Consider the following 14,581-nt stretch of genomic DNA (forward strand, 5'->3'; position numbering starts at 1 on the left):
CAGTCCACAGAACACAGACAAGCCACAACGCACAATGCCAGGAGGTGACGGCCCATTCCGAGCCGAAAGAAAAGACATAAATAGAGAGAGAAGAGGGAGGGGCCGCTCCGAGTGCGTGCTGCTGAGAGGTTCTGCTCTCGCTGCCCAGGGCGGGGCACCTGGCATCCTCGGGGCCACGTGCGCGTTGGCACATCACGTGGGTGCATGTGCATGTGTGTCAGTGTGTGGGGGGGGGCGGGGCTGGGCTGGATCGGCAGGCGTCCATCCTTTCAGGTGACAGAACTAGTAAGAGGCGGAGCCTAGAGGGACAATGTCCTGCTCAGGTGTGCAGGGAGCATTAGCGTCGTCACCTGCTCAGGTGTGCAGGGAGCATTAGCGTCGTCACCTGCTCAGGTGTGCAGGGAGCATTAGCGTCGTCACCTGCTCAGGTGTGCAGGGAGCATTAGCGTCGTCACCTGCTCAGGTGTGCAGGGAGCATTAGCGTCGTCACCTGCTCAGGTGTGCAGGGAGCATTAGCGTCGTCACCTGCTCAGGTGTGCAGGGAGGCTGCCCTCTTCAGCCTGCTGGGACCCTGGGATGGTCTCACCCATGTGGCAGGAGCCTGATTTGTTGCCCAATTTGTCGACTTCTCTAGGCCGGCAGGGCTTGAGGGCGTGGGGGCCCTGGGGGCTGCACTGAGGGGGCCGTGGTACCCACAACCATGATCAGCCAGGGCAGAGCTTGGCCGACATGGCACTAAGCTCGGGTTCCAGGACTTGACCTAATGAAACGTGGCTGTTGGATGTGAGACTGGGCTGCGGGCGTGCGAAACGACGGGGCATCCCTGCCTGGTGGGCCCCGACGGCTGTGTGTGTGTGTGTGTGTGTGTGTGTCGACCCGGTGAGACTTCAGACCCTGTTTCCCACAATCTGAGCTATAAAGACATCAACAGAACGCACTCCAGGGCACAGATGCCACACTCGCGGACGCTGACAGACGTGGAGTCGCGTATCACGTCAGGGGCATGCAGGTTTTCAAAGAGGTAACAGATGGATCACTTCAAATAAAACAACTCCCAGAGCAAACTGCAGGCGTATTCGGATGGCGCCCCGTTCGATAAGGGTATTCCAAATTCCACATACTCCTTGTGGGGGGCGTTCGGCCCCGCAGGGAAGGGCGCCGGAGGCCTCACGGGCCGCTCGCTACGTGTGGGCTGCCTGCACTCACGTTCCCAAGGAGTAATAATTTAAGAATACACCTTATGGAGCAACCCGGGTGACATTCAAGTTACAGATGCCAAGCGGCGAGGTCACTGACCTGAGAGAAAGAGTCTGCTGTCTGACGGGAGGAAACCAGCTGTTATTAAGCAGTCAGAGCCGGGCACGCGGGGAGCCGAGGCTGCTCCGGCCCGAGCCCCCAGGAGGGCGAGCCTTAGAAAGGGCGGCGAGGCTCTAGGCCTCACTCTAGTGACAAGGACGCGCCGCCTGGAGGCGTGGCCACAGCACACAGCAGGGTCCCCAAGCCGCCGGGCTGCCCCGCCGCTCACACCCGTCTCTACAAGCCTGGGGTCCACGGTGTCCGGCGGCGGCCCCGGCCTCTCTGACAATCTACGTGGTAAAGACACTGCTGGGACAGCTCACAAAGGGACTGTCTGAGGGTCACGGTCACCCTGCCCAGAACAGTCAGTGGGAGTCAGTGTGACATTAACAAGAGAGGCAGGTGGCTATGACACACAGTAAGGACAGTTCTCTTAGGAGTCCGGAACCTGACCCAGCCACCCTCAGGACTGTGTCCGCTGAGCTCACCCCACAAAACGTGGCCGGCAAGGCGGGGACACGACACAGGACCCACCGCACCTGCCCGCCCTGACCCTCTGCTCCCTCCCGCCAGGCGCTCGCCCTGCTGGCCTCACAGACAGACTGGTTCGGAGAAACCACCCTGGACTTTGTGCGCAGCGGGTGAGACCGGGTGCCCCCTCGTGGGCGGGCCTGGGGGTCCGAGGGCGCTGCTGAGGGGCTCTGAGAGCCCAGGGGCAACCTCTGCGGGTGTGGCCGTGCTTCTTACCTATTGACTTCTGCCTTCGCATCGTACCTCGAGGGAGGCCCAGAAACGGGCCTTTCGGGCTCCCGGGAACCGTGGGCGTCATCACAGCAATCCCCTGGCGCTCGTACACGGACTGCAAACCAGAGGCCGGGTGAGGTGCGCCCGGACCAGCCCCGCCACAGTGACCAAGCCCAGAGGGTGACACGGAAACCCCGGGCAGCGGGCGCCTGCCACATGGCTTCGGGCCACCTGTGTCCATCTGGGGCCCGAGCCCTGGGGAACAGCTGGGGCCTGAGACCCCGGACAGGACCATCACCTTCCTGGGGGCCCAGATACGGGCTCCGTGTCGGGACAGCGTGGGGAACGCGGCCTGGAGCCGTGAGGACGGCGCCTCACGCACGCCCAGCCCTGCTGCGGGGGGTGGGGCCCGGCAGCCCCCCGCTTCCCGCCTGGGCCGCCACTCACGTTCATGTCGGAGACGGAGACGGCCGGGAAGCACCGGCTGGTGGGCCGCTGCTTGATGGTGGCCACCCTGGACTCCACGGCCACGCTCTCCGCGGCGCGGGATGGCTTGGAGGCGGGGACTATCTCCTCGGGCTTATCTGCAGGGAACACGATGGTCGGCACTGGCGTCAGCGGCTGGAGCCCCCGAAACACAGCCTGGGGGGCGGGGCTCAGAAAACGACCAAGGGCCTCCTGCATCTTAACGCGGCGTCTAACTGCCCGGCCTCCGAAATGGCGCCGGGGGGCGTCACCCGGCCCGGGGCGGGCAGTGCTCCTCTCCACATGCATCCCGGCGACAGGACCCCGTCCCCCAGGCCCTCACCCGGAGGATGCAGGGACAGGACAGGACAGACAGGACAGGAGGAAGGCCCCCGACAGCCCGGCCCCAGGCACTGAGGTCCGGGCGCCCCAGAGCCCCGTCCCGCCGCAGTCGAGACTTCACCCCAGTCGCACTGACCCTCGGTGCTGCCGAGCCAGGGCTTGGAGTGTTTCTGGTAAGAGCCCAGCGGTGTGGCTCCTTCGTGACCCAATGCAGCCGCCAGGGCCGCCGGACCCAGCACCGGCCGGGGGCCCCCGGGCAGCGCGGGTGTGAGGAAGCCGGCGGCCGGGGCAGCCGAGGGCCCGTCAGATGTCCCGGCCTGCCCTGCACGGGTGAGTCCCCGTTTCCCCCCAACAGTGGGCTATTCTCATTTGTTTGTGAAACAGAAAGCCAAGGGCTAGTTGTTAACGACCCTTGTAAATGAAGGAAAATTTAAAAAAACTGAAATTTCACACATGAAACGTATCTGGAAGCGAAGGGTGTCCTAGCACTGCCCCAGGCCCTCGCCGTGTGTGTCGCGCGTCCGAGCACAGACCCCAGGCCTGATCGGGGCTGGTACACACAGGAGCCCAGCTCTCGGAGACAGAACCCCCCTTCAGTCAGGGGCCCGGCGGGAGCGACCCAGTTAGGACCTCTCCAGGCACAGCACCCCCGTGGTCACCAGAATGTCCCACCCTCAAGCCCAAGGACTTCCTCTAGGCAGCCCTGACCTGTTCCGGGTCTGGTGACCCCCCAGGAAGCTCAGGCCCCCTGCTGTGAGGCCGGCCGGAGGCAGAGAGTAGAATGAGCTCCGGGCACCAAGTTCTTTAAGGACGCGACAGCCGCCTGTCACCCCCGGAGATGCCCGAGTTCCCAAACCAGAGGCCCAACCAGAGGTACCTCGGAAGGAAGGGGGAGCCCGAATGAGGGGGTCAGGCAGGCACCCATCACAGCCACCCCAGCCTCACCGGGCTGAAGGCAGGACTGTGACGTCTTGGAGGCGAGTTCCTGCTTCGTCCCTAACAGGAGCCGGGCTCAGGCTGGGTGCCGCCCAGGGGGCCAGCCACCTGTGGCCCGAGGGCCCATTCCTGCCCGCCTGTGGGTCCTGCTGCTCATTCTGGGGTGCGAGGATTGTTATTAATTTACGAAAGCCTGGGGCTCGATCTGTTCAGGGACTGGACGGAGGGGATTAGGGCCCAGCCCCCCACGGTCCTAGTGAGATGTGATTGAAAACAGCCCCGCAGACAGACTTCAAACTGCCGACCTTAGAAACGACCCAGCAGCGCACTCATGACTGCTCCAGGAGTCACCCCACCCCTGGGGGACAGACGGGACGCCCCTGCCCACCAATCGCCCACTTCCAGGCGCAGGGCTGAGCGTCCTCTGGGGGAGGGGCAGGTTTGTCCAGTGCGGCTGAGCTGCACGCAGCTGGGAACCCGAGCGGGGCGGGTGTCCTGCCTGTCGCTGGAGTCCCGCAGCCGGGGCCCGCCCTGGCCCGCAGGTGGACTCAACGTGAGTCACCCAGCGTGCATGCCCGGGCCCTCCCGTGGGAGAAGTTCGCGCTCAGCGAGTGGGACGGGGCGAGAGCACCGCGCAGGGTCGCCAAGCACCAGGTGTTAGAGGAGCCGCAGGCTGCGGGCCCCAGCTGTCGCCCACTGGCCGCCTCCCGGGGCAGCGGAGGGGGTGCGAGCCTGGGCTCCGCGCCGAGTCTCACGCTTTCCCAGGGATGGGTCTGTGGGTGGGGCCAGAGGTGCTGGTGGCCTGAAGGCCACAGGGAAGCCGGTCCTGCCACCCGAGCTGCCCTGCGCCAGCGTGGCTCCCGCGGTGTCCTGGTCACCTTCAGGCGGGAGAGCACAGGTCAGGGCCTAGAGCCGGCCTCAGGAGGTGGGTTTTGGAGATGAAGGGGAGGAAATGAAGCGCCAGCGATCTTGGTCACCGGCCGCAGTCGCTCAGCGGGCAGCTGCTGCGGGGACGGGTCAGTTTCCCAGATCTGCTGCGACAGAGCATCGCTCACAGCTGGCGACAAGCCACGGAGTGTGTTCTCGCAGCCTGGAGCGGACGCCGAGACCCGGTGTCAGGAGGCTGCCCCTCCGGGGGCTCCGGGGACAGTCCCTCCTGCCCTGTCCAGCTCTGGGGCTCCAGGCTATCCGAGACCCTGGGCTGTGGCCACAGCTCTCAGTCTCTGCCCCGTCTTCACGTGGCCTGTGTCCCTCCTCTGGGTGGTTGTTTCTCCCTCTTTCCCGTGTGAGGACGCCCGCCATTGCCTCAGGACCCACCCTAATCCAGCATGACCTCGTCCCGATTCCATCTGCAGAGACCTTACTTCCGAGCAATGTCCCTTTCACAGGTTCCCGGTGGATGTGAATTTTGGGGACACTACTCAACCAGGACATCCATTCAGCCTGATCTCCTCCCGTTCCACTCAGCCTTTCTGGAGGGTGGCAGATGCTTCTCAGGAGGTCAGGCCGCTCCTCCAGGAGACACGGGGAAGCAGTGAGACGGCCGAGAGCTCACTGCACACCTACTACGTGCTGGGGGGCACCTGAGCCCCTCACTGTGCCCCACAGTCCCCGGGGTTGGAGGCCCAGGACTGGCCGGCACCTGGGGAGTCCCACCTCGGCGATACCAGACCCAGGACCTGCCCCAGGACGGCCTCGCTGGTTTTGACGTCTTGACTCTGCCCGAGCCGAGCCTCAGCTCAGTGCCCAAGGTCGTGGCATAGCCCCCCCAGGTAAAGGCAGTTTGGACTTGCTGCTGCTTCTTTTTGTTGTTGGGGTTCTGCCTCTAGCAGCCGGGTGAGAAAACCCCAAATGGGGGTGCTGCGCAGCGAGGGGCCTGCTGTTGGGGCGCACATGGGGCTCATGTCTTTGCTGCTCACAGCATGTGGCTGCTGGTGCTCCCACCCCACGCGGCCCCAGGAGGGGCAGGGACAGGCTGGGCCTTCTAGCCCCCTGCCTGGACCCCCAGCTCCAGGACATTTTCCCGGAGGTGAGAGCAGACCTGCAGGAGAGAGAGGGGCTTTCTGGGGGTTCGAGGGAGGCCGCCCCCACTCACAGCCCAGGGGCCGGGGGTCAGGGCTCCACCCTCCTTCCATGGACCAGGCTCTGAGTCCTGCACCCTGAACGGCAGGGCAGGCCCAGCGGTGGCAGCCGAGTGAGGCCCCTCAGCGTCACAGTGGTGAGGACAAGGGAACAGCTGGGGGAACAGGGAACACGTCGGGGACCACAGACGGGACAGACGGGAACGGGACGTGTCCTGGCGCTGGGGCCCTGCAGGAGCCGGCACAGGGAGACACAGTACAAGGTCACCGCACACTCTAGATGCCAACGCCACGCAACGCCAACACCACGCAACGCCAACGCCACGCAACGCCACGCCAACACCACAGAGGTTTCCTTCCACGGGGTGGGCGGGGCCGAAAACAGACAGGGGCTGTCCCCTTACCCTTCTTCTTCCGGACGGAGGCTTGTAAACAGAAAGGGAGCATGAGTCCCACGGCCGCAGTGCTCACCCGGGCCCGCGGACTGGACCCAACCAAACCGGACCTGACCGGACCTGACCTGGCCAGACCCGACCTGACCTGAACCGACCTGACCCAGCCAGACCTGACCAGGCCAGACCCAACTGCACTCAACCTAACCGGACCCATCCAACCCGACGACCCACCGGACGGCACCTGACCGGACCCCACCTGCAGCTCCCAGGGCCCCAGACTCGGGCATCGGGAGAGCGGACCCGCATCTACGCCTCCCTGGAGCCAGGCCACCCGGCCCGGCTGGTACCCTGCTCCCCTGGGCTTCCATCCTGCTCAGCCCCACCCTCCCAGCACCCGCCCCAGAGAAACCGAGTTCCACCAGGGCCAGTGCGAGCAGGAGGGTGGTTCCCGCTATGCAGGGCCCCCGAGGTCCGCACGGGGAGAGGGCCCAAGGGCAGCGGAGGGCTCCGGGACCCGGCGGCACTCCCTGGTCCATGCCACCCCGCTGGATCCCCTTTAAAGGTGAGCTGCCTGCCGGTCCCTCTCGGGGGACACCCACCACAGGCCCTCCGAGGAGCTGGCGTGGCAGAGACGTCTGGCTTTAGGAGGGGACAAGCAGGCATTCACATTGTCAGCCCCACCAGGTGCCACACCAGGCACAGGGGGACAGCGGGTTTTCCCCGGCGAGTCTTGTCAGGATGGACAGGTAGGTTGAGGGGGAGGCCATGAGGAGAGGGGCTTTCGGGGAGCTACTGGTTCTGGGTGGGGTGGGTGGCATCCCAGTAGGGTCGCTCTTTCCTGGAAGACCTGGCACACAGTGGCCCTGAGGGGCACTGGCCTGGGGGCGGCCTGGGCCGGGGAGGACAGTCTGCCCTTTCCACTGTGCTCCCCATGGACAGAGTGGATGAGACCCCCCCCAGGGAAAGCCAGGACCAGGTGGGAGCTGTGGACAGGCAAATGCCAACTTGGGGTGCTCGGACTTCAACCCCCCTGCACTGGGCCTGTGTTGGGTGCTGGGCTCAGGGTGCCTGCCCTTCCTTCCCAACCAGCCTCCTCACACAGCGGAGCCACCTCTGTGTGGGTCGGTCACTGTCCTCGAGAAGGTGTCCCCGGGCTGCATGGCGGTGCCCAGTATGACTGACACCTAACCAGCCCATGCCGCCAGCTCCAGGGCCACCCGCTTTTCAGTGGCCACCATGGTCCACTGGACCCAGGGCCATGCTGCTCTGTGCATCTTCCTGGCGCCCACAGGACAGGGCCCGACGGCTAGAGCCTCTCTGCTCCTTGCAGACCTTTCGAGAAGGCGCCAGGAGCTCCCTAAACCTGCTGAGCAGCCCACCAGCCAGCCAACCCCACCATTATCTACGTGACCCCCAGGGCCGAGCCTGCTGGTCTGAGCTGTGCAGAGGCCGGCAGGAGGGCTTCAGGGGGCGCCCAAGCCAGCAGGGGGGCTGTGGGGGGACACAGTGGGGCAGCTTACCTTTATCCACTAGTGAGAGGCCCAGAAATTTAAAACAAAACAATATTAGATGAGCCAAGAAGAGAAAAAAGCAAACCCAGTAACCCCACCCGAGGCAGCTGGGGCTGATGGCGATGCCGAGGGGCCGGGAGCCAGCAAGCACAGGGCCATGCGAGGCGGGGTCCCGGAGGCGCGGCTGGGGCGGCCCCGCGCGGCGCTTACCGAGCTCCTCCAGCTCCGAGGTCATGGACTTGGAGCGCAGCGTGAGGGCCGTGGTTGGGGCTCGCTTGGGAGGCGGGGGTGCTGGAGGGGCAGACAGGAGAGACTGAGGCATGAGACCCCCCCCCTTGGCTGCAAGGCTGCCCGCCCCACCCCACCTTCTGGACCAGCCAGGCGGGAGGCAGGCTGCCAGAAGCCTTCAGTTTTCTGCCTGAAAGGCTGACAAGTGAAGGCCGTCCCCCCTCATACCCGCAGGCCGCGGGCTCTGCGCACATAGCTCACGGCTGCCTCCTCCAGGCGGCCCTCCTGGCTGTGCTGCTTGTTCTCCGAAGCCCAGGCTGAGCACAGCCCTTGCCGGAGGCCACCACTGCCCCCTGGGCAAGCTCCAGAGCCACCCCCTAACCTCCCTTCCGGCCTCTCTGCCTGTCCTTGGAGGAGGTGGGGACATAGCTGAAAGTGCCCACCCCTCCCCTGGCAGGGCTCGCCGAGGGGCAGCGGGGGTGGGGCACCGTGGGGCACCCACCTTTCTTCCTGGCGGTGTCGTCGGGGTCGAGATTCCTGGTGACGGTGACCACCTTGAGGACGAGGTGATTCCCTCCCTGGCGGATCATGTTCACCACCTGCCGGTGGCCGACCTTCACCACATTCTCGTTGTTAACCTGCGGGGACAGGGGAGGCGGTGAGAGGAGTCACCCGGGGCGGGACAGGGCCGCCCACGCAAGGGGCAAAGGCAGGCCGACACAGGCGCAGCTGTGGTTTTGGAACCAAAGGTGCTCTTGGAGCCAAAGGTGCTCGGGGGACACCCAGGGGACAGTGCCGTCAGGTGGCCAGGTGGCCATGGGGCGGGAGGCCGGGCTTCCTCTGGCCCGCGCACCTCCCGGGCTGGGCACCCGCACTAGGGAGCCCTCCAGGTGCCACCCCTGCCCCTGAAGACAAGTGCGACCCCTGTTCCCGCAGAAGGACCTGCTTCTCCGGCCCGCACGGGGCAGCAGCCCCGCCACAGAGCCCGCTCTGACCCTGGGCCCTCGCTCTCCTCCGCACCCCTCGACCACACCCGCCCTAAATCCTCATCGGGCTCGCCTGTCAATATGCTTCTGGCGGAGCCCCCCAAAGCGAGGAGTGAGGAGGAGTCCTCCCAAAGTGAGGAGCGAGGAGGAGTCCCCCCAAAGCGAGGAGCGTGGAGTGCCAGGCTCAGAGCCTCGGGCGTGGGCTCGCGGTCAGCGGCCGCGGGCAGGGACCGCGTGGCCGGAGGGCAGAGGCCAGCTGGCTGGCACAGCGAGGCCTCCGGGGAGAAGAGCCCGCGGCGTCAGGTGACAAGGCGCCACACCACAGACGAGACCGGCGGGCGGGGGTGGGAACGCCCCGCTGAGTCCTCCCAGCCCGGGGACAGGGCCGCGCAGGGCAGGGCCGCGCTCTCAGCTGCTCGGCCTTCGCGCAGACCTAACCCGCGCTTTAGCCTGCCCTCGGGACCTCGGGACCTCGGGACCAACAACTGTCCTGAAACAGACGCTCGGAATTGCTCGCCTGGCGATGGAAACTCGAGGCCGACTCAATAAAAGGCTTGCCGCTTCCTCAGGCGCCGGGTTGGCGTCTTGGTCACTGTGGGGTTCTGGGCCTGCAGTCCCGGCACCCTGTCGCCGGGGGGAGGCGCGTGGCTCGGTCACCTGCCACGTTTATGGGAGGTGGAGCCAGGCACCCAGGCTCCCGGTTCCCGCCTTGCCGTAGAGAGAAGCTGTCGCAGGTCACGGGTGCAGTTCGCAGTGAGCTCTGACCCCGTCCTTAGGGCAGGCGGGGGCGACTGCAGAGAGGCAACGGCGGCCACCTCTGGGAGGGGCAAGACCCCAGGCCAGGGCCCACCCGGCTCAGGGAGCGTCTGCGGCCTTCCCCTCGCAGGTCTGCACCTGCTAAACGACTCCCTTCTCCCACTTAAATCTTTATTCAAAACAGCGAATGTGTGCGCGCCTGTGGTTGAAAGAGGCAGCGGGCTGGCGGCGAAACGACAGGCCCCCCGCCCTCCCCGGCCCTTCCCAAGCCTCAGCGCCTTCCTCCGAGCCTGGGGCCGCCTCTCCTCACGCCCGCCCTGCTGCCCCGGGGTGCTTGGGGCTCAGGGGCCCTGTGCTGCCCGACTGTGGAAGCGACTGGCCCGGGCCTCTCGTCAGCGGCTCTGCTGCAGCCTGGACCAGGGGCCCCCCGCTGCGGCTCAGCCGCGGGGTGTCGGGCAGCATCCCGGGTCCTGCCCACGAGCTGCCACCCCAGGATGTCCTCTGGAAGGTCAAAGTCGCCCTCGGTCGAGAACCACTAAGTTTGCTTTTTTTCCCTTGATCCCCCCCCAGTTTCCAGCGCTTCTCTCTCCCGCTTACAGAGGCGATTTTAACGAGATCCACATTCAGGACTACGACACGGCTAGGTCATGTCTACTCGTAGCTTAAGGACGCAGAATATACGGTTACCCTGCCTCTTCTTGTACATTTTTTGCTTTCCCTGGAGGGAAATAATTTGTTTATTGGTTTAATTTTCTATGCACTTAACTAATTCACATCCAAACACTTCCTAATTATGTAAATCTCCTTTCAAATTCTTTAAATGCTGGGGTATTTTGCCGTCTCCTTTTATTATTACTATTTTTTTAATCCACACCTGAGGATTTTTCCCGTCGCTTTTCAGAGAGAGGGGGAGGGAGAGAACCCTGGATGTGAGCGAGACACACCCCCGGGCTCCTCGCGCACCCCGGGGGCTGGGGCCGAGCCCGCGGCCGAGGCTCGCGCGGCGGCCAGAGTCCAGCCCAGGCCTCTGGTCTGCGGGCTGGTGCTCCGACCACTCAGCTCCTTTCTGACCCGCGCCCCAGGACATGTTCCTGTTGATTTGTAGAGAGGAGGGGGGGGAGCGCAGACGTGGGGAGAAAGGCGCCTCCGCGGCCTCCCCACGCCGCCTTCGGGATGGCGCCTGCAGACCCACGGCCGCGAGAAGGGGCTCGGCTGCTACGGGAGGGGACGTGGCCGCGGGCTGAGGGGCGTGGCTTCTACGGGAGGGGCGTGACCGTGGACTGAGGGGCGTGGCTTCTACGGGAGGGGCGTGACCGCGGGCTGAGGGGCGTGGCCGCGGGCTGAGGGGCGTGGCTTCTACGGGAGGGGCGTGACCGTGGACTGAGGGGCGTGGCTTCTACGGGAGGGGCGTGGCCGCGGGCTGAGGGGTGTGGCCGCGGGCTGAGGGGTGAGGCCGCGGGCTGAGGGGCGTGGCCATGGACTGAGGGGCGTGGCTTCTACGGGAGGGGCGTGGCCGCGGGCTGAGGGGTGAGGCCGCGGGCTGAGGGGCGTGGCTGCGGATGGGCGTGGCCCCGGACTGAGGGGCGTGGCTGCGGGTGGGGCGTGGCTCTGGCTGGAGGACAGGGCGTGGCTGCGGGGGGCACGCGGTTTCCTCCCGGAGCGACAGGTTCTCCCCCCCCCCCCCCCCCCCCCCCCCCCCGGGCTGTGCTGACAGCCACGCGACGCAGACGTACTAAAATCCTCTGGATTGTGCACCTTCAAAGGTTGATTTTACGGTGTGTGAATTATGTCTCAGTAAAGCCGGTTTTTAAAAAAAAAATAGACGTCAGGAAACGGGCCTTACCGGAACTAAAGAGGGACATTTCCTAATGACACGAGAGGTAATTCTTAAGGAGCCACCCGCCACCCACACTTACGGGCCTAACGGCAGAGCCTCAGCATCAGACAGCAGAGCTCGCTGGAGTTAAAGAGAGAAGCAGGCGGCTATGCCAACTTAGCAGAGAATGCAATTTACTTTTTATTGAGTTTGTTGAGGTGACACTGGCTAATTAAATTATGTTTCAAGTGCACAAGTCCGTAATACATCACCTGCGTACTGTGTGGTGGGCCCCCACCCCAAGCCAAGCTCCTGCCATCACCAGTATCCCCCCTTTACCTGTTCTACCTGCCCCACCCCCTTCCCTCTGGGAATCACCACATTGCTGTCTGTGTCCGCGAACCTTTTTTTTTTTTTTTTTTGCCCAGGCCCGAGTGGAAAGCTTCAACAGCCCTTCCTCAAGCTGCTGGACAAAGATCAGTGGAGACCTAGATGGTCCGAGCAAACACCTTGGGCTGACAGATGCCGCAGAACACCACCCTCAGGCAACAGGCGCGGGGCACCCTCCTCTCCACGGGCCGGGGCACAGTCACCAAAACGAACCGCTTGCCCGCCAGGAAACACGAGGGGTGGAGCTTCATGTATTTTAGTCTCTGGGTTCCTTAGGGAGCGATCTGGTTCCACTCACGTCTTGATACTTTGTATCGAAGCTCCCTCCCCTCCCCGCTGCCCACCATCCCCCGCAAATGGACCGCCTTGTAAAATATTCTCTTTGTTCCAGGTTTTCGGAAAGTTGCCAACGTGGTTTGGAATCTTCTCCATCAGAAAACTGACGCCCTCTGTTCAAGAAAGTGTCCCTCAGCCACGCCTGGCACGTTTCCACTCTCGTTTTCTCTGGGTGGCGTCCTCAGGGGACCTTCTGGACCTGGCCTCTAATTTAATCTTCTTTCCTATAAATGACCACATCTTTCCTTCCGGGGAGATTCTCTTCAGTTCTATCTTTCAATCCATCTTTCAAAATCTTCACATCTGCTACCATATATATAAAAATCCTCACCCGAGGATATTTTTTCCATTGGTTTTTTAGAGTGGAAGGGGGGGAGAGAGAGAGACAGAGACAGAGACAGTGAGAGACAGAGAAAAATATCGATGTGAGAGAGACACATCGACTGGCTGCTTCCTACACGCACCCTGACCGGGGCTGGGATTGAACCTGCAACCCAGGTACGTGCCCTGGACCGGGAATCGAACCCGAGACCCTTTGGTCCGCGGGCGATGCTCTAACCACTGGGCCACCGGCCAGGCTGCTGCCTTGTGTTTTGGGTCACAGTGTTCTTACTCTGCTCCGTGACTTTACAAAACAAGCAGCCCTGTTCTCCTGCAAGGATGCGGGCGCCTCCTGTCTCCCTGAGCGCGTCCACACTATTTTTCACAACCTCTCCTCCCCGCGCCATCGGTTCCCTGCACTTTCCACAGCGTGTTTGCGTTGGACTCTGTCTTTCACGAATGTCAGGAGCACCCCTAAAAACCGGAGGTCTGTCCCAGCCCGTTATTGTGTGAAAACTTTAGACACATCCTAAGCTTTAGAGGGAGGCCAGAGACCCAAAATAGCCAACGCGATGGGGAGGGAGGAGAGGAACAAAGCCCGACGAGCGGGCTGTCCGAGGCCGGGCGCGCTCGGAAGCTGCGGGAATCAGACGCTGGGCAGAACCCAGGATTGGAGCAGGATGCGGCCCCGAAATAGACCCGCCGCAAACCCAGGACACTGCCCTCTGACAAAGAGCAAAGGGAATTCAGGGGAGAAAAGACAGGTTTCCAACAAACTGCTGGGAAAACGGGACACCCACATGCAAAAATAAAATTAACCCTTTGGGGTCGTTTGTCTACTCTCAGCCACCAAAGCTTTTTTACTGTTCTGGTCATATGTCTGCTCTCAGCCACCACAGCAAGGAACCGTATGAATCTTAACTCTATTCATTCACATATCAGTTCATAATTTCTCTTGTTTATCCTTCATAATCTTGCATGTTACGTATCACTGCTCTTTCAGTGGAAATTAATTCCGACCAGTACGACACCCATGTCCAAATTTAATACGACCGCAAAGGGTTAAAAGTGGGTGGATGGATACGCAGGCCTTACACCTTTCCCCAAACTAACCCCGAACGGATGACAGACCTAAACGTAGACTGTGACACTGTCAGCTCCTAGAAGACAGTGCAAGAGAAAGTCTAGGTGACCTTGAGCTTGGCAATGAGCTCTCAGGTACAGCACCAAAAGCACGGGCCTCAAAAGAAAACATTAAAAATGGGCAAAAGAGGTAAAGTGACACCTACGGCTCACATGAAGGCAACGGCTTATTTGCCAGTCTTATTAATCTGCCTGCCATCTGTTAATCAATCATCGTCTGTCATCACAGCCGTTAGACAGTCTCAGGCCAACAACATCAGCGTCATTACTGACAGGAAATTACCGAGAGGAACCTAAGATTTCCTTCGAGTTCCTGGTGACACACAGATTCCCATTCGAAGGAATTCCTCTGTTAATGCCATCACCTGAATCTGTGGTTATGGTCACTTACATCACTTAGCTTTTGATGTTTAGAGATTTAAAAACGTGCTGGTTTAATTGTGCTTTGAAATTATGTGAAACATTCACCCAGTTTTAAAACCTAACCTACAAAACACTTTGTACTCAGAGAAGCCTACATCTCTTTCTGTGCCCTGTGCTCAACACTACAGTAAATTAAAATGTGTGTGTGCGGATTACCCTTCCTTTAAAAAGAAGAAATGAGCACATACCTGTGTATGCATGTGCGTATGAGTGTGTACATATGTGTATCTGCATGTACATGTGTGTATGTACATGTGTATGCCTGTGCATGTATGCATGTGTGCAAGTGTACTGTATATGTGGATTTCTGTGGATAGGCATGTGCATGTGTGCGTATATGTGTGTATGAGTGTGTACGTGTGTGTGTGTCTGCGTGCATGTGTGTGCATATGTATGCATGAGGGTGTACCTA

At 62.1% G+C, this 14,581-nt stretch overlaps 1 protein-coding gene across 2 annotated transcripts in view; it reads right to left on the reverse strand.

Annotated features, from left to right (window-relative positions):
* Window positions 1–14,581, reverse strand: part of SHANK2 (SH3 and multiple ankyrin repeat domains 2) — a 253,985-nt gene that overhangs the window by 16,933 nt on the left and 222,471 nt on the right. Inside the window, exons 17-20 of one of the 2 annotated variants that reach the window (XM_081154001.1) lie at window positions 8,501–8,636; window positions 7,981–8,061; window positions 2,488–2,624; window positions 2,071–2,155 (exon numbers count right to left, since the gene is read on the reverse strand). In XM_081154001.1, coding sequence (XP_081010127.1) covers window positions 2,071–2,155; window positions 2,488–2,624; window positions 7,981–8,061; window positions 8,501–8,636 — 439 coding nt within the window. Of the gene's footprint in view, window positions 1–2,043; window positions 2,156–2,487; window positions 2,625–7,980; window positions 8,062–8,500; window positions 8,637–14,581 lie in introns of both variants that reach the window. The other variant, XM_081154002.1, reaches the window with a different exon arrangement.

The sequence above is a fragment of the Miniopterus schreibersii genome (assembly GCF_964146895.1).
Source record: "Miniopterus schreibersii genome assembly, chromosome: 12".
NCBI lineage: Eukaryota > Metazoa > Chordata > Mammalia > Chiroptera > Miniopteridae > Miniopterus > Miniopterus schreibersii.